The 27,935-nt window shown below is 43.3% G+C and overlaps 1 protein-coding gene across 2 annotated transcripts in view; it reads right to left on the reverse strand.

The window, feature by feature from the left end:
* HPSE2 (heparanase 2 (inactive)) overlaps positions 1–27,935 on the reverse strand; it is a 115,825-nt gene that overhangs the window by 12,769 nt on the left and 75,121 nt on the right. For both annotated transcript variants that reach the window (XM_083740057.1, XM_083740058.1), the window contains 5 exons: positions 24,741–24,914; positions 23,720–23,891; positions 10,840–10,887; positions 4,265–4,358; positions 1,984–2,090 (listed from right to left, as the gene is read on the reverse strand). In XM_083740057.1, the coding sequence (XP_083596183.1) occupies positions 1,984–2,090; positions 4,265–4,358; positions 10,840–10,887; positions 23,720–23,891; positions 24,741–24,914 (595 nt within the window). The remainder of the gene's footprint in view (positions 1–1,983; positions 2,091–4,264; positions 4,359–10,839; positions 10,888–23,719; positions 23,892–24,740; positions 24,915–27,935) is intronic.

A 27,935-nucleotide genomic window follows, 5' to 3' on the forward strand; every position in this document is an offset into this window, starting at 1 on the left:
AAAATAGAAAGAAAAGATGCAATTTTAGAAGTCATTTTTATTTACTCATTTTAGCTGTGAGGCTGCAATCTTACTTATACGCTTAGTAAACCCCAGTGAATTTGGGAGTAAGGATGACTGACTGACTTGGGAGGAGGCATGCACAGAATTGGGTTGCACGTGTAAAATAGCACAGAGCAGGCAGCAATTTTCAAGTAAATCCTGTCTGCTGATGTACAGCTACACCCTCTTCACTGTACATCTGACATTCTAATGAGCAAAGACAAACGGGGCGGGTGCTAGTAGGGAAGAGAAGAAGGGCATGGGAACTTTCAGCCAATCAGCACTCTGACCAAGCTGCTGGGAAAGGAAGCCAGAGCTATGTGTACTCTGTGCTAAACAAACAAACAAACAAACAAACAAACATCACGCTGAGATATCCCAAACTCTGTGGCTCAAAAAGCTGGACTCTATATAAAACAGGCTTCTCCAACCTGCTGTTCTCCAGATGTTTTGTACTGTGACTCCCACCAGCCCCAGCCAGAATGGGCTGGGGATGATGGGATTTGTAGTCAAAAACATCTGGAAGGCACCTGGTTGGGAAGGCTGATATAAAGTATACAGATAAAACAAATTGGTGTTTATTTTTTTAAAAAAACGTACTCCATTTCTGTAAGTAACTGGGAGGGACAAGGAGCTCTGCAAGGCACTGATGTCCTTCCTTCTCTCTGACCACAGAAAATATTAAATTACTCAATTCTCTGACGTCAGAGATGTCTCCAGAAAATGTTCCAAACCTACCACATAAGGGTCCAAAGCCTTCTTACTTGGGTGGTAAAGAAAGCTAAAATTCTCATGAAATTGAGTTTTGTGCTTCACTAGATCAATTTTCTATACTTGTACAGAAGGGAGAAAACACACATAGCCTTGAATCACCCTTCTCAATGGCAAAGCCAGGCTGTAAAAAACCATCCTGAAGAACAGGCAAGATACACACTTTGGATAAGTGAATGGGATGGAATGGGACCTCATTGAAAACAGCCTCTTTCACTGGCAGGATTTCCTTAGAACTTGAAAACTAGCCATCCAGTTTATCCTTAAAAGGTTTCTCCATGGAAGGAAATTCCATAACTTTGGGGCAGTTTGTTCCATTGTCCAAGTGGTCTTACAGTCATAAAGTTTTTCCTGTCTCTTTCTGGTAAACAGATGCTTTTGGTGGGAAATTGCTTACGAAGAATTTACAATAATGCATTCACAGTGAAATCCTATATATGTTTACTCAGAAGAAAGTCCAACTGTATTCAATGCATTTCATTCCCGTGACAGTATGCATAGGGCTATTGCTTTTCAGTGCAATTCTATACATGTCTACTCAGAAGTAAAATGGGACTACTCATTAAATTAAATGGGATGTACTCCCAGTTAAGTAGGTCTAGATCAATGTGCAAAGTGTTCTGAAACTTTTATTCTGGAAATGAGGCAGAGAATCGGTTCACTGGGGGGGGGGGAGACACTGCATGTGACCTTAACTGTGGAGATCTGTCCATGTGCACACGCGTACACACACACTGCTTCCATGGGGGACATTACCCTTATCAGGACCTAAATTTGTGGGGCTTTAATCCTTTGTCCTTCTGCTGTTGTCTCAATCTGGATTGTGCTTCCTGGGCCTTCAATTTTCATTGCAAACAAAACAAAACAAAAACCCATGTCGGAACCTTTTTTTGTTTTTGCCTTTTTCAATGTATGCTTCCCTCCCCAATCCAGACTGGGAGTGCAGCAAGATGCAAAGAGTTAACCTCTCCTCATCCTCCTTGCTAGGGTTCCAAACTGGATTTGGGGTGCAGGACTGGGGAAACTGGTGAGGGATCCTTGTACTCAAGGACAAGCAGCCAGGGGACAACCAGCTGACATACCTATTGATTAATTGATTAATTCCTTGCCTCCACATCTCACACACACACCACCACCAACAACAACAAAAACACACTCAGGTTGACTCACAGGAAGCTGGCAGCATAGGAATCTGAGAGGTTGGTGATGCCTCCTTCAGAGGTGGCTCCGATGCCCTCGAGCCAAATCCTTTTTCCAGGCACATGTGCATTGACAACCTATTGCCAAAATAAAAAGGCAAGGATGGTCAGTAATCTTCAGGAGGCAGCTAGTACTCATAAAATGCTATGGATGTGCACAGGTTAGCACAAATAGGATTGCTTGGCTTTGCATGGCTTATTGAGGTCACAGAGTACAGGTGAGTAATAGATGGGAAACACCATGAGCTAAAAAAAATATCTTACCAACACCACCCATTGCCTGGCATCAACCTTCCTCACCTCTCCCCCACTTCCAGTACCTGCACTGATCTTACTCCAACCCCTTAACATACAGGTCTTTGCAGGCTTTCACTTCGACCATTTCTTAAGTGCCCAAGGAGCCTCTGATCTAGCACTGGTTCCCTTCCCTAGGCTTATGTGTCCCATCTGAAGTACCACATAGCATGCTGGCGAAGAAAGCACCCCACTGTTGCAAGACGGGGTTGTTATTTCTTCAAAGTCCCATCTCCTCACAGAAACAGAAATTACACGCACACACTAACTTGTGTAGGATATATCCCATATACATAGATAAACTTCCCTTCCAAGTTACATCACATTAGGCTGGCATGCCATCTAACCATGGGGCAACCCTACCATCTTCCTGACTGGACAACCACCCATCCCCACATAGCAGTTATGCAGCAAAGGTTGCCCTCATTCTCATTTTTAAAAAGTTGATCGTCTCTGATCCTCATATGGTGACTCCTTTGCATATATTTTCACTGAAAGCTGCCCTTCAACCAGCACTGCACAAAAGGGCCACTTTCACACACTGTATTTGTCATGTGTATATACATAAAAATATGTGCACAGCTAACACATTTTCCACTGTTTTTATGATATAAATACAATGCACCATGGAGCTGGGATCAGACATAGCTCCTTACTATATGTACAAGTATAATGTGTAAATTTGCCAAAGAACTAAATAAAGGAATAGCAGCCAAATGAAGGGGGAGATCTGGTTAGTGCTCAGATGGTCAATCTACATGGGTGCACAGGGTCTAACTCCTCCATAAGCCAGGACAGGATTTCAGACTCTAAACTGTTCCTGAGAAACTGAGAATAGGAACTATGGTGCTAGCAACTATGAAGCAATCTCACGTCACAACCACGCCAGATTGCATAATGAGAGTAATAATAGTCCTGGGCATAGGGTGGCAACAAACCTGCTAGTTTTGGAGCAGCCAAAACTTTCTCACAAGGCCTTGATTCTAAGACCAAATTGGGCGGTGGTACTTTGCTGAGCATCTGAAGTGGTGAAATGGAGATATGAGCATGGCATCAGAGATACCGGCCTGGGAAATGCCATCGTAACACAAGACAAACCTTGGCAGCACAGACATGCCCAGGACAAGACGGCGCCAGCAAACAAAAGCGCATCAGTGACAACAAGGACTGAGGATGCCAGCTTGCAGCTCCTTCTGCCTCTGCACAGGAGACCTGTCAGAGTGCCTAGGAGATCTGGCCACTTGCCAGACCTGGCTTCATTACCTGAAGGCAGCATCTTGTAGCAATAAAACAAGGCAAGAGCATAGAAAGGGGCTCATAACTTCAATTAGTGGCACTTCACCTAATATTTGTGTTGGGTTCTCTAACAGAATGATTGGTCCCCTATTAGGATCAGCCTGATAGCCCAGATGAAAATCCGACCCCAAATTAAGATTTAAAAAGTCCTTTCTGATAAATCAAGTTTGTTTTGATGAGTCAACCATTCTAGTCAACACTGGATCAAACATTCCTGCCAGGAAGCCTCATAGCTAAGCAAGGTGCATTCCATAGAGAAGAGCCATATTTCCATCTTACTTTTCATTTTAATTTCCAAAGGTCTATTGCCTCACCCTCAATTCCTATCTTGTTGAGGCTATAGTACATTTACTGCCATAATCTACCAGAAGTTCTGATACTACTACAGCTTGACTGACTCCAAAGTAGCCATCCCCAATGCTCCCATAGGGACAGAGCCTGTCTATGGGGCATATCTTGGATATCTTCATACCTACTCTCCCAGCTTTGCTTAGCCTGACCTGAAAGCTGGGATCCTGCGGGGCCCATAAGTAGCAAGGTTGGTCCCAACTGAAACCCCTGCTAGGTGTGTCTAGCACCGGGCAGAGTGAGCCCAGGAGAAAGCTCCCCACCCTTGGAGACATGCTGCCCTCTTGCCCCAGACATCCCTCTCACTCACGCACTTTCTGGATTTTCCTGATCTGGTCAGAGAGTGTGTCTAACAGGCGCGTTTTCAGGAAGTCCGTCACCTTGGCCACTCGGCCATCAAGGTAGTAACTGGAATGAAAATGAGAAGGCAACAGTCAGAGAGGGGCTGCAGTTATGTGCTCTCCCTCACCCTGGCTAAGGACCGCGCCTCTGATGCCCACATTTGGGGTTCCCCAAAGGTTGCTCTCTGTTCTGCATAAGATGAGTTGCTCTTACTGACCTTTGTTTCTTCTACCACTCTCTTCTCTGTGCCTTCTGCCATAGGATGCTCCCTGTGCCCAGAGGATCCTCCCCACAATTTCCCTCTCTTCTAAAAGCCCTTCCATAATCCATCTCTTCAGCAAAGTCTTTGCCTGCACCTGAACCTCCACTTCCATTTGCACAAGTAATTGTGCAATTAGTCCCTGATCTCTACTTCCTACTAACTTGTCCATCTAATGAAGACAGCAAGCCCTCTGGGCAGAAACACATTTCTATGTTCCGCACAGTGCCTAGCACCACATCTGGTGCAAAATAAAGAGAAAAATATTATTAAGGTTCCCAACTGTGAGCTTGCCCATCCAGTCAGGCCCTTCTGCTCACACTGATTGACCAAGTATGAATACACTGCTACAACTAACCTCACCACCCTGTTCTTTCTGACATGTGAAAGAACAGGAAATGCACAATTCTTCACCAGATTTGAGAGGCCGTGTGTCCCTCAGCACCAGTTTCTGGGGTGCAGTAACAGGGAAGGGTTATTGTGTTCATGCACTTGTGGGTGTCCCAAAGGCATGTGGTTGGTCACTGTGGGGAAAAGGGTGCTCAGGTAGATGGATAGTTGATTTGATCCAGTGGAGTTCCTTTTATGCTCTTACCATCACCAGATCCTGTAAAGAGATATCTGGACCAATGTTTCAGAAACCATACACTGACCACGCCATTACCACCCTCCATTAGCCACGTTGAGTTTCCCCATGAAAGAGTGCAATATATAGGTATAACAAATCAATGCATGAATGAAAATAGAGGGTAAATGGGACTAGATTTATTGCATAGGCAACATTGTAAGCTGAAGGATGATGTCAGCAGAGGATCTTTTCTGAAAAGTACTGGATGGATTTAGACTTGGGTTAGAAAGTTTAACATAAGGCCGGAAAATGACAGGCAAGGATGTGCTGGTTCTAAGACACACCTGGGAGTTTTCTTTCCAAACATGAGAGACTGGTCACCAGGCAGGCAAGATGGGACAGAACTTTACCAGTGTTTTTACTATTGCATTGCTTAAGTGTCTCCAGCATCTTTGCAAGGATAGGGAGAACACCAGAGCAAACTAACCCCACATCTAGTGATTCTCTTGGCTGTTCCACTAGGTCTGGTAGATAGCTGCCCAATGGCAATCAGTTGTTTCCAACACTCCCATTTACTTTTATTGGAGCATTCCCTTTTCTGCATGATGCATAAAAACGTCCTTGGGCTTTTGAGATAGGCAAAGCAGACCTTTCCTGCTGAGAAGGGGGTGGGTGGGTCCTAGACCCTCCTAAAGGCTACAAGATTAGCACCTGCTGTCATGCTGAAACTGTGTGGCTCCTCTGCATGTGTTTCAAGGGGAGGAAGTCTGTTGTGAAAAGTTTGAACCACTGAGCACGTTCACATGTAATGCTAAGCCAAGGTGTGTGTTGGTTTTTTTGAACCATAATATGCACAAGTTGTATGCTGATGCATACAGTTCAAGCACTCCTGCTTTGCTCCTCCCTTCATCCAGCTGGGAGCAACAATCCACAAGTTCTGGCTTGGCATGATGTCATCCTAGCAAGTGCTCCTCCTAGTACATTGCTCCCAAACAAACCACAGTCGGCCAGACAAGAATAATAAACCTTGGCTTCGCAGCATGGTTAGTTTGGAGAGGAACAAATAATGCACACTGGTTTGGACATAATGTTAAAGTCAAGGGTTGTGGTTTGCTTTCCCCAGCTGGGAAGAGCAAAACAGGAATGCTAGTGCATATTATGGATAAACAAGTCGCACACCTTGCCTTAGTGTTACATGTCAGCACATCCCTTGGATTAAAACAAAGGGACTGCACAGCATGTTTGACTTAAAATGTTTGCTAGCACATCTGGAAGCATAGTGGGGAATGCTGTTTGGACAAATATGGCAGGAGTTGAGCCCTACAACTGAATGGTATAGTTACTGTGAGGTTTGGGGTTAGGAAATTAATGAAGAAGACCGCACTCCTTCCCAAGAGCAGTAGTCTGAAGCTCAATCAGGCTTCTGAGCAAAATAATATCAGCTTCAGTGGTAGCAGAAAAAACATTATTTTCATATATCGTAAAGACACCACAGTCTCTGTTGTGGCACATTGTCCCAAAAGGAAACATAGACCCTGGTTAGTGCATCTGCATCCCTTAGAATCTCGCACCATTCATGGAGATTTGAGTGGTGTGTAACAATATATTTGCTCTGCTGGCAGCTCTTCAGTTCAGGAACTTAAAGAAGACTGGAAGGGTTATTTTCCTCTCCCCATCAACATGTTAACTTCAGCAGCAAAAGCCCAAGGTGAATCATGGACAAGAAATGTCTATTACATATCTAATCATGCAATTCAGCACCACATTACTGTCTGCACTGTGCTTGCTGCCTACCTGCATGCTTAAAAGCCCATGCAAGCCATTTCTGGAGAGTTGGGATGCCAGCTGCCTCTTACACTAAGCAAAACTATGAAAGCATCAGTATCATTTTAAGACACCACCCACAATTAACGGCCCAAACCATTAGCCTCAGATGGGATTTAATGAGCAGAGTTTGAGGGCTTCAGAACAGCTGTTTTTGTTTTACTCCTCTTTATGGTAGAGGAACCTTTGCCCCATTATCTGACCCCCTCCTTTTATTTCAGTTAATTGCATTAAAGCCATTTCCCAACACTCAGGAATTTCCAAATCCATTCCTGCTCCAGGAAGGTCTGCTTGGAATTAGAGCCCCACCACCTCCTCTCTTCGTCCCACCTCCCAGTTTTTTCTCACTAGCTGGGGAAGGGGAAGCTGGCACCTTCCCCCTGCAGCTATTCAGCAAGGCACAGGTTTCCTGCACAAAATACTTCTTCCATCTCTGGTATTGTCACCATTTGCTCCCTCTCAGTTCCTGAAAATCTAGATGATGATGATGATGATGATGATGATATATTATTATGTATATAACCCGCCCATCTGCCTGGGTTTTCCAGCCACTCTGTGCAGCTCCCAACAAAATACTAAAAACACGATAAACATAAAACATTTAAAACTACAGTGGTACCTCGCAAGACGAATGCCTCGTAAGACGAAAAACTCACAAGACGAAAGAGTTTTTCGTTTTTTAAGTTGCTTCGCAAGACGAATTTCCCTATGGGCTTGCTTTGCAAGGCGAGAACGTCTTGCAAGTTTGTTTCCTTTTTTGAGCCTTTTTTGAGGTTTTTGAAGACTTTGGTGATTTTTGAAGCTTTTCCAAAACTTCTTTTGCAGCCATTTGGTAAGTTAAACTTTTAAAACTTTTTGGGGGGTTTTTGGATTTTGGGTTGGAATCCGTGCTTCGCAAGACGAAAAATTCACAAGACGAAAAAACTCGCAGAACGAATTAATTTCGTCTTGCGAGGTACCACTGTACCCTAAACAGGGTTGCCTTCAGATGTATTCTAAAAGTCAGGTAGTTGTTTATTTCTTTGACATCTGATGGGAGGGCATTCCACAGAGCGGGCGCCACTACCAAGAAAGCTCTCTGCTTGTTTCTCAGAAGCTATTTCCTTTTTTCAGGTGTGATCCCAGACTCTTACAGTTTTTATTTTAGCCACTTCTGGAAATTCTCTTTCAACTGTACTCTGCAAGCATTTGAAGTCTGACTCTGGGGCGATTGGTCTGTGATGTGGATGGTGGTGTTTGTGAGCCCCACCCCTTTGAATTGCTTGTCTACCAATCTGCTTTGATCACTTCTAAAACAAATTCACATGATTCCCTACAACATATCCCTCACCTCCAATGCTGTCCGGTTTCAGTGAAAATTCATTGTGCCTGCTGTTTTGCTCCAGTGCTGGGGCACACACACTACTTTTTTAGCAACTAACCTTTCCCCTACAAAGCAACTACAGCAAGGATGGCAGCAGGCACTCTTTACAGGGAAAGGGGAGGGCAGATGAAGTTTCCCCAGAAAAAGCAGGAGCTTACTTGATGGGGAAAGGGTGTGTGGGTGAAGTTTTCCCACAACTTCCCCCTGAAAAGGCTATCTATTTCATGGAATCAAGGTATGGAACAAGTAGCAAAGAATCAAGCCCAGCATTAGTACAACATTCTGTAATTAAACTCATGCCATTGCTGCTATCTAAAAGTGCTGATTTTCTCAAACAGTTCATGTTAGATTGGGGGGGGGGGATGTGTGACCCACATGGATGGGCTTTGTTCTTCGTGATAGAGAGATGGACACTAACCACCCAGATGAGTAGACACACACCACAGGATATTGCACATTTTTCACTTTGAATTCCTTTCCTCCATTTCAGTCTTAAGGGCATCTCCTGTAGAGTGATTCCTTCTGCAGCAAAATACTCAATGCATTCTTACAACAAATGTTTCATTTGTTCCACTGGTATGCTACAATACCATATGTGCTTACATCAGTGTATATGAACCAAGGCTCTGATTCATGAACAAATACATTGCAAAAGTTCTGTCATCAACCCCACGGCACTCAATGAGTGATAGCAACAGATCTCATGCACAGGTAAGATAGTCATTGTGTAGCCACTGTGCCTGGGAGAGTGATCAGCGTAGCACTCCTGAATCTCTGTAAATTTAGAAAAGACGCTTCACTGGAGTCTGGAGTCCAAGAATGAATGGAGTGCTATATGGTATGCATAATTGTTTCCAACACGATTATCATGGAGTTTCACACACAAATGAAGCAGGTATAGTCTGGAATCATGAACCCATGTTATTCCAAATAACACAGAGTTCTCTGTAAGTGCAATTCTGTGGCTATAACCTGGGAAACACTTTTGCGTGCACCACAGAACTTCCTTCAGAATGCAAAACTGATGGTGCTTCCGTGTAGCTGAAGGCATTAAAGCATCATAAAGGGGTCTTGTATAATATAATATCTTGCCTAAGTGTAAATCTTGACAAGTTTTGAGGGCCCTTCTTTCTATCTGATTCTATAAAGCTTCACTTTCTGTCAATCACTAGAGAAAGGCTAACACACATCCTGCCTTTGTTCAGTCAAAATCATAATGTTTGAGTGCGAGAGCTCTCTTCCTCATGTGGGGCCTATTGACCATGCTGACTGAGACTGATGGGAGCTGGAGTCCAACAATATCCAGAAAGCCACAGGTTAGACACCCCTAGCCTAGAGATTACTGACAGTCAATCTCTGGAACAAGGGATAGTTTCAGCACCACTAGTGGATCAACCCCATGGAATCCTGGAAAGCCAGAAATTTATTTTGGCAAAAATGTCTGTACAAGCTAATACCAATTTGGCGCAGCATCATTCTGAAGATGCCAACAAATACAACAGAGCATCAACAACTTTCTAAGGACAAGGGACTGTCATTACTTGGCATTCAATCCATGCTTGCTCTCAGGCTATGTTGTTAGGCAGCAGGAACACCAGTCACGCTAACCTGAGCAAACTCTTCATTAAGAGAACTGCCTGTGGATCACAGCCCATTTTTTGCCGCAGCAAGAATTCTATGCCCACCATTTCTAAAAGTGGCCCTTGCTCCTGATCAGGTCACCTTCAGCAACATGGTTAAACCAGGACAATATCCCATTCAGGCTAGGTAAATGCTGCACATGTGTCTTTCTAAAGCTATCACATGACCCCAGAGAGTAGACAGACCTGGTTGCTAAGGTAAATGGCAAAAAAGGCAGAAATGTCAATAAAAGTACCTCTCTGTGACTCAACCCACATGTTGGATTTAATGACTATGACTAGGTGTGTTAATTTCAGTGGGTTTACTATGAGTAAAAGTTAGTTGAAAACATCCCTGTATATTCACAGTCAGCTTGTCCTGTGACTTCCAGTTTCTCACACTAGTGAGGGAAGAACAGTGCTAGCAGACAAGTTCTGCCGTTTGAAATATTCATCACACAGTAGGTTTCTGTGAGGACATCATCCCTCTGCCACACATAGGGCACTGGTGTGCGGCAATCTTTTCTCTGAATATCTTCTTGCATTGATACTGAAATGTGCAAGACTTATCGTATAGGATTTATTCTTAGCCTACCCTGAGCTTCACACTAGGGAAGCCTCTGACACCCAAACCAACATGAGTGGTAGAATTCCTTGCTACATAGCTGGTATTCTTCTCACAGCGTAAGTTCTGCTGTCTGCAAGAGTTTAGCCTGTCCATATAACTAGAGAAGTTTCTCCTTAGCCAACAGAGTGAACTCAAGAAAATAGAATGGGAAAGGTAGTCTTAGAAGTCTCTCTCTGTGTTCTTTGTCTGAAGATAGTGTTCTATCGATGTCTGGCTCAGTTCTTGACTTCTGCCCAAATTGATGCATGTTTAGAAATATTGGAAAGGGAAAGGGGGAAATACCTACTGTTGCCAGGTAACAGCATCCACTGTGTTCCCTGCCACCTTCATGAACCTGTGAGATACAGAAAATATGTGAGCTTCTGGAAATGAGAGTGGTCCACACATACATACATACATGCACTCACAGCTCACATCAGTACAGGCCACTAACATTCCCAAGATGTCCAAGTATGGCATACTGTTCTTCTGCTATGCAATATCACACCAACATTGAATCAGTAGGCTTTTGTCAATTTAAAGTAATAGTTGGATATAGCAAAACCCATACCCTTATTTACTCCAGTTATGATTGGAAAGAAGATTCTTTTTGGAAAGGAGAACCTAAGCTAAACTGGACCCATTAATGAAACTCTCCGAAGGGGTTGGTGAAGGTTCTCAGGGTGCTATGATACTACTGCAATAGCTTCAGATTAGCCCTTTGGTACCGCAGTTGCTCCAAGAACTGACTCCCTAGGGAACAGGGAGAATCAGAAGGATCCAAGAATGAATCTCCTATAGTGCCTGCACCCCAAAAACTCTGAAAGGAAAGGAAGCTTAAAGTGTGCTCCCAGCATCTCCAAGAACCAAAAAACATTTCTTTCCTTGTAGTTTGGTGTTGCGCACCCAGCATGCATATCAAAAACCATGCTATGTTATCTTAGATAGCAAATTTCCAAGGCTTTATGATGCATGCAGTATGGTTTGCAGCAAACAGCACATCAGAGAGCTGTACATGACAATAAGGAAAGTCAGAATTTGGTAGACCTCTTGCAACTTTGCCAGTTTTGCATGGCAGAAACCACCACACTTTGCTGAGACTGACTTATTCAAATTTGCATGATTATTTTGACTGCAGTATTTTGGTTTATCAAAAAAAGGGGCAACAGAAGCCCCCCAAAATCAGGAGAAGTTTGGAGCAGGGGCAATAAGATATGGGAAAACAATAGGACGTTCCCTTCCCCCAAAAGCTCCTTTTGGTTTTTCTGTGTGTACATTTTCAAGTCTTCTCCATAGCCATGACAGCCATGTAAAAAGAACAAGGGCAAGATGCAACACATTGGGTGGATGGGGGTAATACCATGTCTCGTATCATATGTTGTGGCTCTGTGACTTGAAACATGCTATGCACATACACACACACACACACACACACAACAGACAGCAGCCTGTTTGTTTGTTTGTTTGTTTGTTTGTTTGTTTGTTTGTGAGTATGTGTGTCAGTTTGATTAGGAATATGAAAAAAAAAGTCTCTAAGGTTCTAGGGCTCCACTTAAATTCATGGTGTGTGCAAAATGCTCACAACACAGATAGTTCGGATGCTATGAATTTTTTAACTAGCATAGGAGAACTGGAATACAGGCGTCTCCATCTCTTCTGCCATCAAGAGTAGGGATAGCCAACATGGTGCCCTCCAACTCCCATCATCCCTGAGCACTGACCATGCTGGCTGGGGTTATGAGAGCTGAATGACATCTGGAAGGCACCACATTGGCTCACCATGATCTAGAGCCCCATAGAACTGATATTTGACTCATCCCCTTTATTGCTGTCAGGAAGGCAGCCAGAATAGTTATTTGTTTGAGCAGTCTCAACATTATCTAGAAAAAATGCACATTTAATGTAATTCTCAGTTCCTCGCTGTGTACATAAATAGCAAAGATGGGCAGAGTAATGAACATGATATGCTGGGCAGTCAATGTGCTCCAGTGGTGATTTATACATTCTGTTCTCCCCATGCCCATCCACATGGAATGAAATGTTAATGTGCAGTCCTGTGAAATGATATGTGCTACTAAATTAAAGACATGGAGAAGTTCAGCCCCAGCTAATAACATTTATATGTAGCTCATCTCCCTGTGGTTCTTTCCTCTCTCTTTCACAGCCAGGGGAGGAGCGTGTTTTCTTTTCTATTCGTATTTCTTTGGTTGCGGTGCTTTTAAACAGAGTGCGCACCATCTGTACCATTGTGTACATATGCTACAAATAATTTCATGATACATTATAAAAAAATCTATAATCTGGTAGGTAAGGCTACTGTATTTATCATCCACATCTTGTGGTTGACTTCATTCATTTCCATCAATGTGTGTATAGTTCAATAGGAATGTCCTTTTTCTTAAGGTTAATGAAGTCAGGATTGTGGGGGGTTTCTTATCTCTTCCATACAGACAATCATATTTAGCTCTCCTATGAATTATATTATGTCCCTCTATATTTGATGCCCCAAACAATATACAGTGTTCTTTACTGAGGCCAAAGCAGAGCCAAGTACCATGGTCCTGTTACTCCCAGTGTTTTAGATAGGTTGTCTGTGCTAATGAAACCAAGGCTGGCTTTCTCCTAATTTGGAGTACCATTGCACTGCTAATCTTGTTAAAAGAGCATTACCTCTGCCCAATATGTGCATATTCAGCACTTCTTTCATCTTTTCTGATTGGTAATAGTTTCCATTCCCTTTTGCTGAATTTCATTTGTTGCCCATCCAGCTGTCCAAGTTATCATGATTGCTTTGCATGCTATCTCTGTCCTGCAAAGCTTCTGAGTACTTTACAAATTTGGTAAGCATCGTGTCCACCCTAAGACATTCTATGTGCACATTTATGCACCCTCATATCCAAACCAGAGCACTTTCAACTTTAAAATCTATCTCCATGTTTCCAGTCCACACTAGTGGATTGTGCTTGATTGGATATATGAAATACATTGGGTATGCACACAGGCACTTGTTTACCTGTCCAGGCACACTTTTCTATTTCGTTTTTGAAATATCAAGCTTACCAGAAAATGAGATCTGCACAAAGGAGCAGCCAAGAATAATAATAATAATAATTAAAAAAATGTGTCACTCCAAGCGTGGCAAGGATTTGGAGTTGCTGGTATAAAAGGCTACCCCTTCCTTTCTTCCTCTTTTCTTTTCACACTTCCTGTACCCACAAGGGCAAATTTTAGTTTTACTTTCAGTACAGCTCTTTTGAGCAGTTCTGTGCAAAAGAGCTTTTTTAAAAAATAAAAATTCCACGAACATGCCCACAGCAACAGGAAAAGGGCAGGCTGCATTGTTTCCTTTAGGCTGATGGACACAAAATGGAAGTAGGGGGTGTGGCAAAATAGGAAAGGCGATCTACTTCTTAGTGGATGAGTCTTTGTCAGCATGAGCAGACAAGCTTTTGAAATATTTAGAGGACCACTTCTCAATTATGATTTCCCTATGTTGACGGGATCACGTTATGTGCAACCCCTCCCTGATCCCTTCATCTCTACCCCACCTGGTGATTTTTCTTACCCCCACAGGGAGCCTCCTAGGTGATAATTCATTTGCAAAGATTAGAAGAGTCTTTGAAAAATAGAAGTGGCAGGAACAATGTTCAGAAGGTGAAGCTGGTGCCATATCAAGTATCCAGCTGGAACCAATTGGTCAAACACTGGACCAGATGATTCATCCAGCCAGATCTTGATAACACAAGTTCATAGGCAAGATGTCATCTGCTGATCCAAAAAGCATATCTACATTTTCCATACCTCCCTCTCTGGTATCCACATGGCAACAACTCTAACAGCTGAGTATCTGTAAAAAATGGGATTGTTGGATATACACAACATTCCCTTGGAACACCTGTCCTATCCCTAGTTGAAATAATTAATCTCCTCTGAATGTTCAACTGTTTAACAACTTGTATTCCCACCTGATGATATTTCCGTCTACTTGTATTTCCATTTTGCATATGTGAAATGACATCAAAAGCCTTGCTAAAATACAATGCCTACTGTTCTAGCCTGATCTAATAGAGCAGATCCCTGCCAAAAGTCTGCTAGGTTGGCTTTCCCTGTTGTCGTCTTCATAAATCTATGCCAGCTACTAGCAATTATCCTGTTTTCCCATAGGTGCTTAAAACAGATTGATTTATAACCCATTCTAATAACTTCCAGGGTATAAAAGTCAGACTAATGGGCCTATAACTCCTCAATTTCTCCTTTCTTGCTTCTTAAATATAGCCATTATATATCTGTCCTTCTCCATTCTTCTGAGACATCTTCTTTCTTCCATGAAGACTCGAGATAATTGGTACATCCTCATGAGATTTCTTTGGCACGTGATGGTTGTTCTTTGATGTGTGACTTTCTCCCCTGACCCACATCTGTTTTCTCTCCCTGTGTGTCATATATCTACTTTGAAGAGCACACCAGTTTACAGAGTGTGCAGTTTAGGCATCAGGTAAGTGAGTTATGAACAAGCAATGTGGGAAGAAATGGTCCTCAAGTCCTAGACCATTTCCCTACCTGTGTATCTAGAGTGACAGTCAGTCACTGGATGGGAATCTAAGGGCTGCTTCATATGTTATACCCTGTGTACCAATGGCATTCACTGTAATATGGTGAAATCATACATAGATGACTCATTTATTTCAGTGCTACATAGTGGGTAGTATTCTATTAACTTTTGCTCAGTAGAAATTAATTGAAATTAATGAATGTGACTAAGTTAGGATCATTAATTTCAATGGGTCTACTCTGAGTAACAGTTAGTTGAAAACTACCCAATATTTTTCCCCATATTAAATCCAGTTTTTCTACATGTACATCTGTACCACATGACCAAATGTCTATGGCATAAGAGAGCCTCGTAATACATTTCCACACAGTTTCACACTTTGAAAGTGTTTTTACTACTCTGGTTTCCGTAGCTGGGGAGGCCCAGTGTTTGGTCCAGGTACTTCAAAGGGTTTTTGGGTCATATGGTCAGACTCACAGCTAAGAAGACAGCAGATTATGCGACAACAAACTCAATATTTTGCCTCATAAATTTATATATTTTGCTAAGCATAGGCAGATGAATTATTGAATACTTAAATAAAAACAAAATAATCATTTACATAATTCTTCCATGTATTTTTTAACCATTGGAGAAAAAAAATTATGTTCGCCTTACCAGAAAAAACACAACCCTCTCACACAAAGAAAGCAGAAAAATCTGGAACACATCTTATTTTACAAAAGGGGGGGGGGAATATGGTGTAATGTCTTTCTATGCCTCCTCCCTTAAGATATGGGGTCTGTGAATTTTTAAAGAATCTCATTCACAAAGCCTGGTTTAAATTTTTATTCAGGTGCTAAGTATTCCAGTCAAAATGGAGAGTACTAAAGAGTACCAAAAATGCCAAAATACATATACAATGAACGCTTGGTCTCAGTGAGACAACTGAGGCATAACTCCCCTTGAAAGAATGTGTATGGATTTACATAAAAAGAGGAACTGCTGCACTCTGGAAACACACTCATCAAGTTCTCGTCACACGTACCTAACCTTCTCCAGGGCTGTGGTCCAGGAAAACCAGTTTTGCTAGTTTGCAGCAATTGCCAGCTTTTCACAACACAGATTGGCTGCTATCTTCTGACATCACAAATCCCCCACTCTTCCTCTTTGGAGCACTTTAGCAGATTTCCCACCCCTTCACCCCCCCAAAAAATGGGGGGTGGCATACATGAACTTTTGATGGTTTAAACATGCAAACTCCCCCCCCACACACACACTGGTCATTGCCAGAAGTTGGGGGAAAGGGCATGACAGATGACTCAGTCCATATTGGATTCAGTCCATATTTGATTCACTGATAAAGCCTTCTGTCAAAAGCACTGCAAATGCAGGCTAGAATCCAGGCTCACTTTGAGTGAGGAAAGCATGTACTTTATTAAGACATCCTTCAGCTCTGCTTCCACCGCTTCCCCTCTCTTTCCCTCTGCCATCTCAAAAGGTGGGATATAAATGTAAACACTGCAACTACTACTACTACTACTACTACTACTACTACTAATAGTAGTAGTATAATTTGGAGACCAGAAAGCTGGAGAGAAAGGGCCACATGGCCTTCAGTGTAAGAGAAGGAAATATAATTATGAGGATTTAGCTTAAAAGCAATAGTTTCAGAGAAAACTAGTATCCTCTATCTTGGATTCACACCTAGGAAGGCTGCACACAGTGAAAGAGTGACACCAGTTTCCTATACACAAGGATGCCAGAAGGCAACCATTGCACTTCTGAGAAGGGAAATAATTTTTTATCTGATATTTCTGGAGAGGAAAATATAACATCACATTCTACTCACCAAATATCATCCATCGTTTAGGAACCAAGTTCCACACAGGGGCTGAATCTAGGCTGAGGTCATCTCAGTCTCCCTGCTAACAACTCCGCTGATTCTTTGGGAACTCTGAGAAATGCTACGACTCCTGACCCTCCACCCCACAAAGTAGGGAACAGATACAGACTGTTCTGAGCAGCTCTGGTTCCCTGAATAGCCTAATTAACACTTCATCAAGTGGGGCTGGCTGTCCCATCTGTGGAAATTCCCTTGCACCTGACCACATGTCCGTCTCTGATTCTTCTCTCTGCCCTGCAGGCAGCCAACTAGCTCAGTAGTACTAAAGGAACGAAATACACCGAGTTCCCAAAGCATCTCTCCTTCCCCAAACGCAGCAAGATTTCAGGTACAATATTGTGTTAGTATTCATTTCAGGGAAACCTGATTCACAATTCTGGCTGGGCAGACACAGGGAATCAGTTTGCTTTTAACATGTAGATAGTCGGTCTTTTAAAGAAAAAGAAAAACCCAAGGGTCGACAGTCCAAGACCACATTCACACTGGACGTTTAAAGCACTATGATATCACTTGAAACAGACATGGCTTCCACCAGAGAATTCTGGGAGCTGTAGTTGGTTTAGGGTGCTGAGAACCATTAGGAGACCACTAATCCTCTCACAGAGCTATAATTGCCCATAGTTTCCTGAGAATCACTGCAGATGGCGACAGCAGTCACGAAATTAAAAGACGCCTGCTCCTTGGGAGAAAGGCGATGGCAAACCTAGACACCATCTTAAAAAGCAGAGACATCACCTTGCCAACAAAGGTCCGTATTGTTAAAGCTATGGTTTTCCCAGTAGTGATGTATGGAAGTGAGAGCTGGACCATAAAGAAGGCTGATCGCCGAAGAATTGATGCTTTTGAACTATGGTGCTGGAGTAGACTCTTGAAAGTCCCATGGACTGCAAGAAGATCAAACGTATCCATTCTGAAGGAAATCAGCCCTGAGTGCTCACTGGAAGGTCAGATCGTGAAGCTGAGGCTCCAGTACTTTGGCCACCTCATGAGAAGAGAAGACTCCCTGGAAAAGACCTGATGTTGGGAAAGATTGAGGGCACAAGAAGAAGGGGATGACAGAGGACGAGATGGTTGGACAGTGTTCTCGAAGCTACAAACATGAGTCTGACCAAACTGCGGGAGGCAGTGGAAGACAGAAGTGCCTGGCGTGCTCTGGTCCATGGGGTCACGAAGAGTCGGACATGACTAAACGACTAAACAACAACAACAGTTTCCTGAGAAGAGCAATTGGATGTGATAACACTCTGAGGGAAAGGGCAAGCCATATGACTAAATAGTACTTTCCTGCTCCACAGTAGAGAGGACAGTGGCACAATTCCACACAAAGTTAGAGAAATCAACACCAAGTCTTAAAAGTGATGAAAGGGCAACAGGGAAAACACTAGAGTGCCATAATTCAGCAGTGGCATCACCCGTATTTTCTATAATAAATGAGTGAATGCATAAATTATGTCAGATCCAGAGAAAACGGCCACTGTGTAGAATGGCCATAGCTCAGTGGCAGAACATGTGCCTTATATGGAGAGTGTCCATATAATCAATTTTCATTTTTTCAACCTTAAATTCAGTTCTCCACATTTTGCAGGAAATTACGATTTATTTTTTAAAAAAACTTCTCATGAAAATTCATCAGCATCTTAGTACAAATTTCTCCTAATAAATACATTTTGATATTCAGTTTTGACTAATGCACACATTTTGCAATCTTCCCCACCGTAATGCATTTCTGTACATTGTTTTTGCTAATAATTTCATGTTTATGCACACTTTACCCTAACATATGCATTATTTAGTTGGAGAACCTGCATCAAAAAATTCAGATGAGTGTTATGTTTCCGTTTGCATGTTGTTTCAGAAGGTGCAAATTTGACAAATTCACTTTTAAATGAAAACTGCAACGAATTTCTCCTTTACCCCTGCCTCAGAGCAAGCGTGGATAGGATCACACGTTAACCAATTTTAAAACCAATTTTAGACATTGTCAAATGCCTTGCTGAAATCAAGGTAGGCTACATCCACTGCGTTCCCTTCATCTACCAGGCTTGTAATTCTGTCAAAAAACGAGATCAGGTTAGTCTGACTTGACTTATTTTTCAGAAATCCATGCTGACTATTGGTGATCACAGCATTCCTTTCTAGGTGCTCACAGACTGTTTGCTTAATGATCTGCTCCAGAATCTTCCCTGGTATTGATGTCAGACTGACTGGGCGGTAATTATTTGGGTCCTCTCTTTTTCCCTTTTTGAAAATAGGGACAACATTTGCCCTCCTCCAGTCTGCCGAGACTTCGCCTGTTCTCCAGGAATTCTCAAAGATGACTGCCAGTGGTTCTGAGATCCAATCTGCCAGTTCTTTTAATACTCTTGGATGCAGTTCATCTGGCCCTGGAGACTTGAATACATCTAAACTAGCCAAGTATTCTTGTACTATCTCCTTAGTTATTCTGGGCTGTGTTTCCTCTGCTGAATCATTTGCTCCAAATTCTTTAGGTCGGGCATTGTTTTCTTTATCGGAGAAGACTGAGGCAAAGAAGGCATTGAGGAGTTCAGCCCTTTCTGTGTCCCCTGTTTGCATTTCACCATCTTCTCCTCTGAGTGACCCCACTGTTTCTTTGTTCTTCCTTTTGCTACGAACATACCCACAAAAGCCTTTTTTGTTGCTTTTAACCTCTCTATCAAGCCTGAGTTCATTCTGTGCTTTAGCTTTTCTGACTTTGTGTCTACACGTGCTGGCTATCTGTTTGAATTCCTCTTTGGTGGTTTCCCCCCTTTTCCATTTTTTGTACACATCCTTTTTAAATCTTAACTCAGTTAAAAGTTCTTTAGATAGCCACCCTGGCTTCTTTAGGCACCTTCCATGTTTCCGTCTCATTGGTATTGCCTGAAGTTGTGGTTTTACTATCTCCTTCTTAACAAACTCCCAGCCATCATGAACTCCCTTTCCTTTTAGTATTACTGTCCATGGGATCTCACCCAGCACTTCCCTAAGTTTTATGAAGTCGGCTTTCTTAAAGTCAAGAAATTGAGTCCTAGTATGCTTGGCTGCTCCTTTCCGCTGTATAGTAAACTTCAGAAGAGCATGATCACTCGCGCCTAATGATCCTTCCACTTCTACCCCACAACCAGGTCATCAACATTGGTTAGGACCAGATCTAAAATGGCTGTTCCTCTTGTTGCTTCTCCCACTTTCTGGACAATGAAGTTGTCTGCAAGGCCAGTGAGGAATCTGTTTGACCTTATGCTCTTGGCTGAGTTTGACATCCAACAAATATCCGGGTAATTGAAGTCCCCCATTACTACTATCTCCCTTCCTTTTGCATGCTTGGCCATCTGTTCCAGGAAGGCATCATCTATGTCCTCCGTTTGGCTTGGGGATCTATAGTAAACTCCCACAATGAGGTCACTGTTATTCTTCTCTCCCTTAATTTTGACCCAAATGCTCTCACTTTGGCTTTGAGGTTCTCAATCTTGGATCTCTTCACAGGTATACACATCCCTGACATATAACGCCACTCCTCCTCCTTTCTTGTCTGGTCTGTTTCTCTTAAATAGATTGTATCCCTCCATTATTACATTCCAATCGTGGGACTTATCCCACCAGGTTTCAGTGATGCCTATTATGTCATATTTAGTTTGCTGTACCAAGAGCTGAAGCTCATCTTGTTTATTTCCCATGATTTGTGCATTAGTGTACAGACATTGAAGTCCATTAATCATTCCCCCGTGCCTCTTATTTAAGGATTTTTTTCCTCCCACCACTAGGTCTGCGTGCTGTTTGCTCCACTTGGTCTATGACATTTGGATGATCATCTTCATCAATTGATAGACTCCTACCTTCAGGAGCACTGCCCTATGATATTCTTGTAAAGAAGCTGGTAAAATGTGGTCTTGACTATGCTACCACTCAGTGGATTTGTAACTGGCTGACTGACCAAACCCAAAGGGTGCTCATCAATGGTTCCTCTTCATCCTGGAGAAGAGTGACTAGTGGGGTGCCACAGGGTTCTGTCTTGGGCCCGGTCTTATTCAACATCTTTATCAACGACTTGGATGATGGACTCAAGGGCATCCTGATCAAATTTGCAGATGACACCAAACTGGGAGGGGTGGCTAACACCCCAGAGGACAGGATCACACTTCAAAACAACCTTGACAGATTAGAGAACTGGGCCAAAACAAACAAGATGAATTTTAACAGGGAGAAATGTAAAGTATTGCACTTGGGCAAAAAAAATGAGAGGCACAAATACAAGATGGGTGACACCTGGCTTGAGAGCAGTACATGTGAAAAGGGTCTAGGAGTCTTGGTTGACCACAAACTTGACATGAGCCAACAGTGTGACACGGCAGCTAAAAAAGCCAATGCAATTCTGGGCTGCATCAATAGGAGTATAGCATCTAGATCAAGGGAAGTAATAGTGCCACTGTATTCTGCTCTGGTCAGACCTCACCTGGAGTACTGTGTCCAGTTCTGGGCACCACAGTTCAAGAAGGACACTGACAAACTGGAACGTGTCCAGAGAAGGGCAACCAAAATGGTCAAAGGCCTGGAAACGATGCCTTATGAGGAACGGCTAAGGGAGCTGGGCATGTTTAGCCTGGAGAAGAGGAGGTTAAGGGGTGATATGATAGCCATGTTCAAATATATAAAAGGATGTCACATAGAGGAGGGAGAAAGGTTGTTTTCTGCTGCTCCAGAGAAGCGGACACAGAGCAATGGATCTAAACTATAAGAAAGAAGATTCCACCTAAACATTAGGAAGAACTTCCTGACAGTAAGAGCTGTTTGACAGTGGCATTTGCTGCCAAGGAGTGTGGTGGAGTCTCCTTCTTTGGAGGTCTTTAAGCAGAGGCTTGACAACCATATGTCAGGAGTGCTCTGATGGTGTTTCCTGCTTGGCAGGGGGTTGGACTCGATGGCCCTTGTGGTCTCTTCCAACTCTATGATTCTATGAAAAATTTCACCATACTCTCTCCACATACATGTCTTTAAAGCTAAATAAACCCAGTTCCTTTGGCCTTTCCTCGTGGGATTTGCCTTCTAGCCTATTTGCCATCTTTGTAGGTTGCCCAGAAATGTTTCCAATTTGTTCATCAGCTTTGCTACCTAGAAGATGTGGCAGCATGCTTTCTTCCTCAGCATTACAGCTAATGCTGCTGACAATATTACATTATTTTGCTGCAACTTTCTATTTTTATGTATTTAACAAAATTTATATACTGCTTGATTGTTGTTGTTGTGTTTTTTTTATAAAAAAAAAACCTCTTAGCAGTTTAGAAAAACAGAAAATATAGCATTATATATATTATCAATAAAAACAATTTACTCCAGGTATTTAATAATATTTTAAAAATGATTTAAATCAACAGTAGCTAAAATGAAATCAAGCATGTATAACTTTAGACCCGCCTAAACAAAAATGTTTAAAACAAAAGCAGAAAATAGTACAGCAAAGATGTCTGCCTGGTGTTAATAGACAGGGAATTCCAAACTGTATGGTGACTTGTGTGGAATGAGTCTTATGTGGCATCTGCAATAGTGCTAGTTCTGCAGATCAAACTGGTCCAAAGGGCATATATGGGGTAAGGCAGACCCTTAAGTAAACTGGTCCCAAGCTGCTAATGGTTTTATATATTAACAATATACTAATGATATACTACTAATGGTAACACCTTGAACTTGGACCAATAGCAAATGGGCAACCTGTGCAGATATCTGAGCAGAGGTGTTATATAGTAACAGGTATCACTCCTCTCAGCAACTATGCTGCAGCATTCTGCACTAACTGTAGCTTCTGTAGAAAGGGAAGCCCCACAAAGAGTGCATTGCAGTAATCCAATATTGAAGCCATCAATGGCTGAACTAATGTGATCAAGCTCTGCTGGTCCAGAAATGATTGTAGCTGTGTCACCAGTCACAGCTGGTAAAAAGTGCTTCTAGCCACTGAGGTTACCTGGGGCTCCAGTGACAGGGATATGATATTTGCACACTTGAGTCTTCTTTGTTTGCATTTTACTTGGTCAGTTTTCACCATGTTGCTGTGTGCTAAGCTCTGAGGTTTATTAAGATTGTTTCTGGGGTGTTTGCCAGTTGTCCCAGTTTTGTATCAAAGGCTGGTGCAGAAGCGTTGGCCAATCTGTGCAATGTCCTCTTTCTCTTACAAGTCATGGTTGCTCAAGGCTTCTTCCTCTTTAGATGGAATAAAAGTCTATATAGCAACTGTTAATAAGGAAAGGTTTGGGTGTTTGAAAGGAACAGCCAATGAAAACTTCTGCCAATGCCTTAAGAATTTGGCAGGAAAGTGGTGAAATAGTACTGGAACATAGGGAAGGGAAGTGACAAAGGAGATCTTATAGGAGGGTCAACAATGAGGCATGGACACTTTGCTTTGATTGTCCTGACAATTTTACCAACTTGAGTCTAAAACATCATGGAATACTCCAGGGACCTTCAAATGGTCTGCCCAGCACCCTGGCACTCTGGACAGCTAGAAATCAAGGACACATACTGTCAGTTTAGCTAGTATACTGCTTCATATGACACAAAGAGCTGCAACTTTGCCTTCCATGGATGTATGCCCGGGGTAAGCATGGATTTTTCTATTACTGCACCATCATGAGCAAAGAAGCCACCTCTGAAGAGCTTTTCATTGCTATGCAGTGATTAAAACTGAGAGATGGGTTTGATGTCTCTGGTATGAGGAAGATTTCATAGGTCCCTGCATTGTTGGCCATGAATCAAATCACTCACCCATCCAAAAGGGCCACAACGTTCTTCCTAGGCCTCCCAATGTTGGGCCCATACAGGCTGGCTCTGGAATAGGTGCGGATCAGCTGCAACAGGCTCTTCAGCTGCATGTAGTCTTTGCCCAACTGAGTACCATTTACTGCTCGCCCTGTCAGGGTGCGGTAGTTATTTGGTTCTGGAAGCAAACAGAAACAAGCATTCACCAACTCTGACCCGACTGATCTGAAACAAGCATTCACCAACTCTGACCCGACTGATCTGAAGATGGTGCCCCGTAAAAGCCATGAGTGAGAAGGTGGAGTCACGGCCCCTTACCAGGAAAGAGGGAGGGGAGGTTGGCACTGTGTGGGTACATTGGCAGAGAAAACCCAGTGATCTCACTGATGCACCTACATGGTGTTGACCTCCCTGCCGCCTCTCCCCTCTCCCTGCATGGAGACCCTATGAGTAAAGGACTAGTGAAGATGACTCTATATAGCTCATTACAGTGCAAACATATGCACACTTACCTCAGAATAAATGATATTCAACATAGTTGGACTCCTGGAGAGACATTTTAGGATTGCACTATTTGCCCCCTGTTTTTACTGAAAACTTTCAAATCTTCTTTCTCACACAAGCTCCTTCCTTCCCTGTACCATCAAGATATCAATCTCTTTTTTGCCTGCAGATTCCTATGAGCACCCCCAGTAGCAGTGTTCCACTTCTGCCATTCAACAACTACTAGCTATGATGGCTATGTTCTATCTCCACTGTTGGAGACATTACGGTGCTGAATACCTGTTGCTGGGAATAGCAAGTGGGCACGCTGCTGTTGCCTTTGTTTCCAGCTTGCAGGCCTCCCACAGGCATCTGGTTGGCCACTGTGAGAGCAGGATGCTAGACTAGATGGGCCACTGGGCTGATCCATTGGGCTGTTCTTAAGAATTCCTCCTAACCTAGAAGGTGACCCCAGTGCTTATTTTCTCTCCAATCCTCCCCGTCCACCCCCTTCTCCAAATCTCCATCTCCAAACCTCACTCACCATTGCCCAACTCCCAGGAGATGTTGTACTTCTTGCTGGCACTGTACTTGAGCAAGCTGAGGGCATTGGAGCTGTTCCAGGAATTGTTGGGGTTCCGGCGCAGTGCATTCAATGCAAAGATGAGGTGGAGGCCAGAACAGTCAGCAAAATTATAGAGTTTGTCTAGAGACCTGGCTGGGAAGAAACAAAACCAGCCTGAAACTCAAGTGCAAAGAACTCCAAGGTCCAGAGAGTAACCCCCATAGTTGCTGAAGTTCTTTGTCCTAGGGAACTCAGAAAAGGGTGGTAACAACATGGTCCAGATGATGGGTTCATTATGCCAGTCTTCCCCAACCTGATTCCCTCCAGATGTTTTGGACATCCAATTCCCTTCAGTCCCAGCCTATCTGGCCAATGGTCAGGGATGATGAGACCTCTCATCTAAAACATCTGGAAGACCCCAGGTTGGGGAAGGCTACAGTGTGCTATAAATGGCCAGCTGCTGCTATTTATTTATATTTATTTTAAAATTTTATTTTATTACCCAGTAGCAAAAGAGGATCCACTCCATCCTTTCCCAGGTTAGTTCTCCTATTGTGAGGATATCACTCCCCTCCCCAGCATTCAGATTACCCCCATCTCATTAACATGCCCAAACCTGTCTAGTTACAAGGAGTATCATACTAGATATTAGACGTGTGTGGGGATTTGACTATGTGAAAAAGCCCTTTATCGCTTTCTGTGGTTTCCTGGAGGCTGTCTCCAAGGTGGCTTGTGGTTTACAGAATGACACCAGACATCTCCAAGTGGCTCCTTTCTGTGCAGTCTGCTTTCCTTGGAAGCTCTGACCCAGTTTAATGAGGTTATACATCTGCAGCCGCTTCTGAGAATCGTTTTTTTACAGGCAGGTCTCCAAAGAGCAGTTATACCTTATTATTCATTTTTACAGCCTGAACTATCTTCTTGAAGAAGGAGAACAGTTAAAAAGGAATAGTTTTGTATTAAACTAAAAAGCAATTGGGGGAAAGAAATAGCTTTCAGGCTTGGAATTGGATGGCTTTTACTATCAGGAATGGGCTCCAAGCTGCAGGCAGGCCTACAGGAAGCAAGGCACTGTTGCGACCTCTTGGGAGCTTTGCTCTATGGTTCAACTTCCAAAGCATGTTAACAATCATTTACTTGTTTCTTCTCATAACAATTCTAGGGGATAAGTCACTATTATTCCCATGTTACTGGTGAAGAGCTCAGGCTAAAAGACGGTGACTCGCCTATGGCCTCATGATGGCAGACAAGGGCCTACTAGACGTAAATTCAGTGCTAGAGCCCCTGGAACATATATGAATATGGAAGAGACCTTCATTCAGCCAATCTACACCAGTACTTCTCCTTCCCCCTTCAAACTATTTATTTGAGCAAGGAAATAGATGTGCATATAAACCATTCTTGGGTGACATTTGCAGATAGCTGATGAACAGAACTTAAATGTGCACCTCTGGAGGGAGGGGAGGAGGGAATTAGCATTAGAAACAGCTCCAAGATGTCCTTGCATGCTGTAAATGAGGCCTGCGCACAGCAGGCAAGGAGGTGGGAATCTCTGAGGTGAAAGGTTGGGGATGCTAAATAGGCCCATACGGCTGGCGGTTTGTTCTTTATGGGGCCAAAGGCTGGGTCACCCCCCTGGGGGAATCTGCTGTCTCTCAGGTCTCAGTCACTCCTTGTTACATTGGGCTCCATTCTGTCCGGGTCACGCATTTTCTAGGGGAACCCGTGCTTTCACGAGTATCTTGGGGCCTGCAGCGTGCATGTGTTTGTGTGTTAGCGCTGTCTGAGCCAGCTCCAGGTTTTGATGGAAAATCCTGAGGAGATTTTTCCCAGCCAATTACATTATTGTTCTCGGAGAGCTCCATGTTTTCTGTGGTGAGGTGTGGGAGTAGGGAGGAGAGATGCTGCAAGCTTTAAGTGGAATCAGGTGTTGTTTCCCTGCAGGGAAGTCTGGTAAATGTCAGAGTCCTTGGAGTAACAGGTACTGGCAGATGAGCCCAGCACTTCCCACACAGAACAGCCTCCTTCCTCTCGGAATCCTGCATCCTGCCCTTTGTCCTTGGAACGGAGGTCCATGGCTACGTCAGATAGACCAGCCGCATTCTGGGAAGCTGGCACCCACTGGCAGCAGCAGGCGTAAGGATGAGGCAATGTTTTTGAGACAAAAAAGGTGGGACCCAGATGTCACCCAGAGTGCTTAACATCCTAGCAGCAACTTCATCTCTGATGGGCCAAGCCCCACCTGCTTGGGGCCGGGAACCACGTTCAGGGCTCAGAGGATCCCACCTGTGAGTGCGCAGGTGCCAGGGGAGCATGTGTTGCCATGGCGATCACTATTGTGTTTCTTAAGTAAGAAGTAGTGAAGGAAAGCAGGAGGGAGATGCAGAGAGAAGCCGTGAGTTTCCAGCACAGAGAGCTGCTCGCCTCCTCCCACTCCTCCTTTCCTGTGCTGCTGCTGATGTAATACAACAAATTTATCTGGCTCAGTGCAAGCTGCAGGGCCATTCTTTGCCCTTGAATGTAATGAATTTCTTTACTGAAGGCAGGGACCAGCGCTTGCTAGAAAACAGTTGCTCGCTAGAGGGTTTGACAGAACTGCCCCTCTTTTTTCTTCTGTCTCTGGGGTTTGGGCCTGGATGTTTGCCAGGTCTTCAGTAGCTGCACCTTGTCTTAGGGCTTCAAAACATTTAGAAGGTACAGCTACGGTCTTCAGGGAATACTCAGCAACTTTATACCTTGAGCTGTCAACTGATCAAAAGAAAACATTATTGCTTGTTTGGGCACTCTTTATACCAACTTGACCTGCAGAAATGAGCAACTGATAATGTTTATCTCCTGCCAACTCCTGCATAGCAAGCTGCTCTTAAAAGCTGGTTCAACAGTTGGCAACCCTGTTAATATCAAACCCCGGTTTCTGTTTGGCTAGGTTTCAGGCACAGCTTGCAGCCCAGTAGTATTAAAAACAGCACCGCATAAAAGAGAAAAAATATTACACCTGCCAGAGGGCTTCTCCTGTCCATGCCACACAGGAAACAGGATGCCAGGACCTGGGCCCAGCAACCCTAATGGCCGTTGTTGGTTGCTTAGAGCTTGCATCTTGCTCCAGGATATGGATTTTACTCATGACTACTATTTTTGATATACCATAATGAATGCAGAAAAGCGGGCAAAGTA

The sequence above is a fragment of the Podarcis gaigeae genome (genome assembly GCF_964106915.1).
Source record: "Podarcis gaigeae genome assembly, chromosome: 5".
Lineage (NCBI taxonomy): Eukaryota > Metazoa > Chordata > Lepidosauria > Squamata > Lacertidae > Podarcis > Podarcis gaigeae.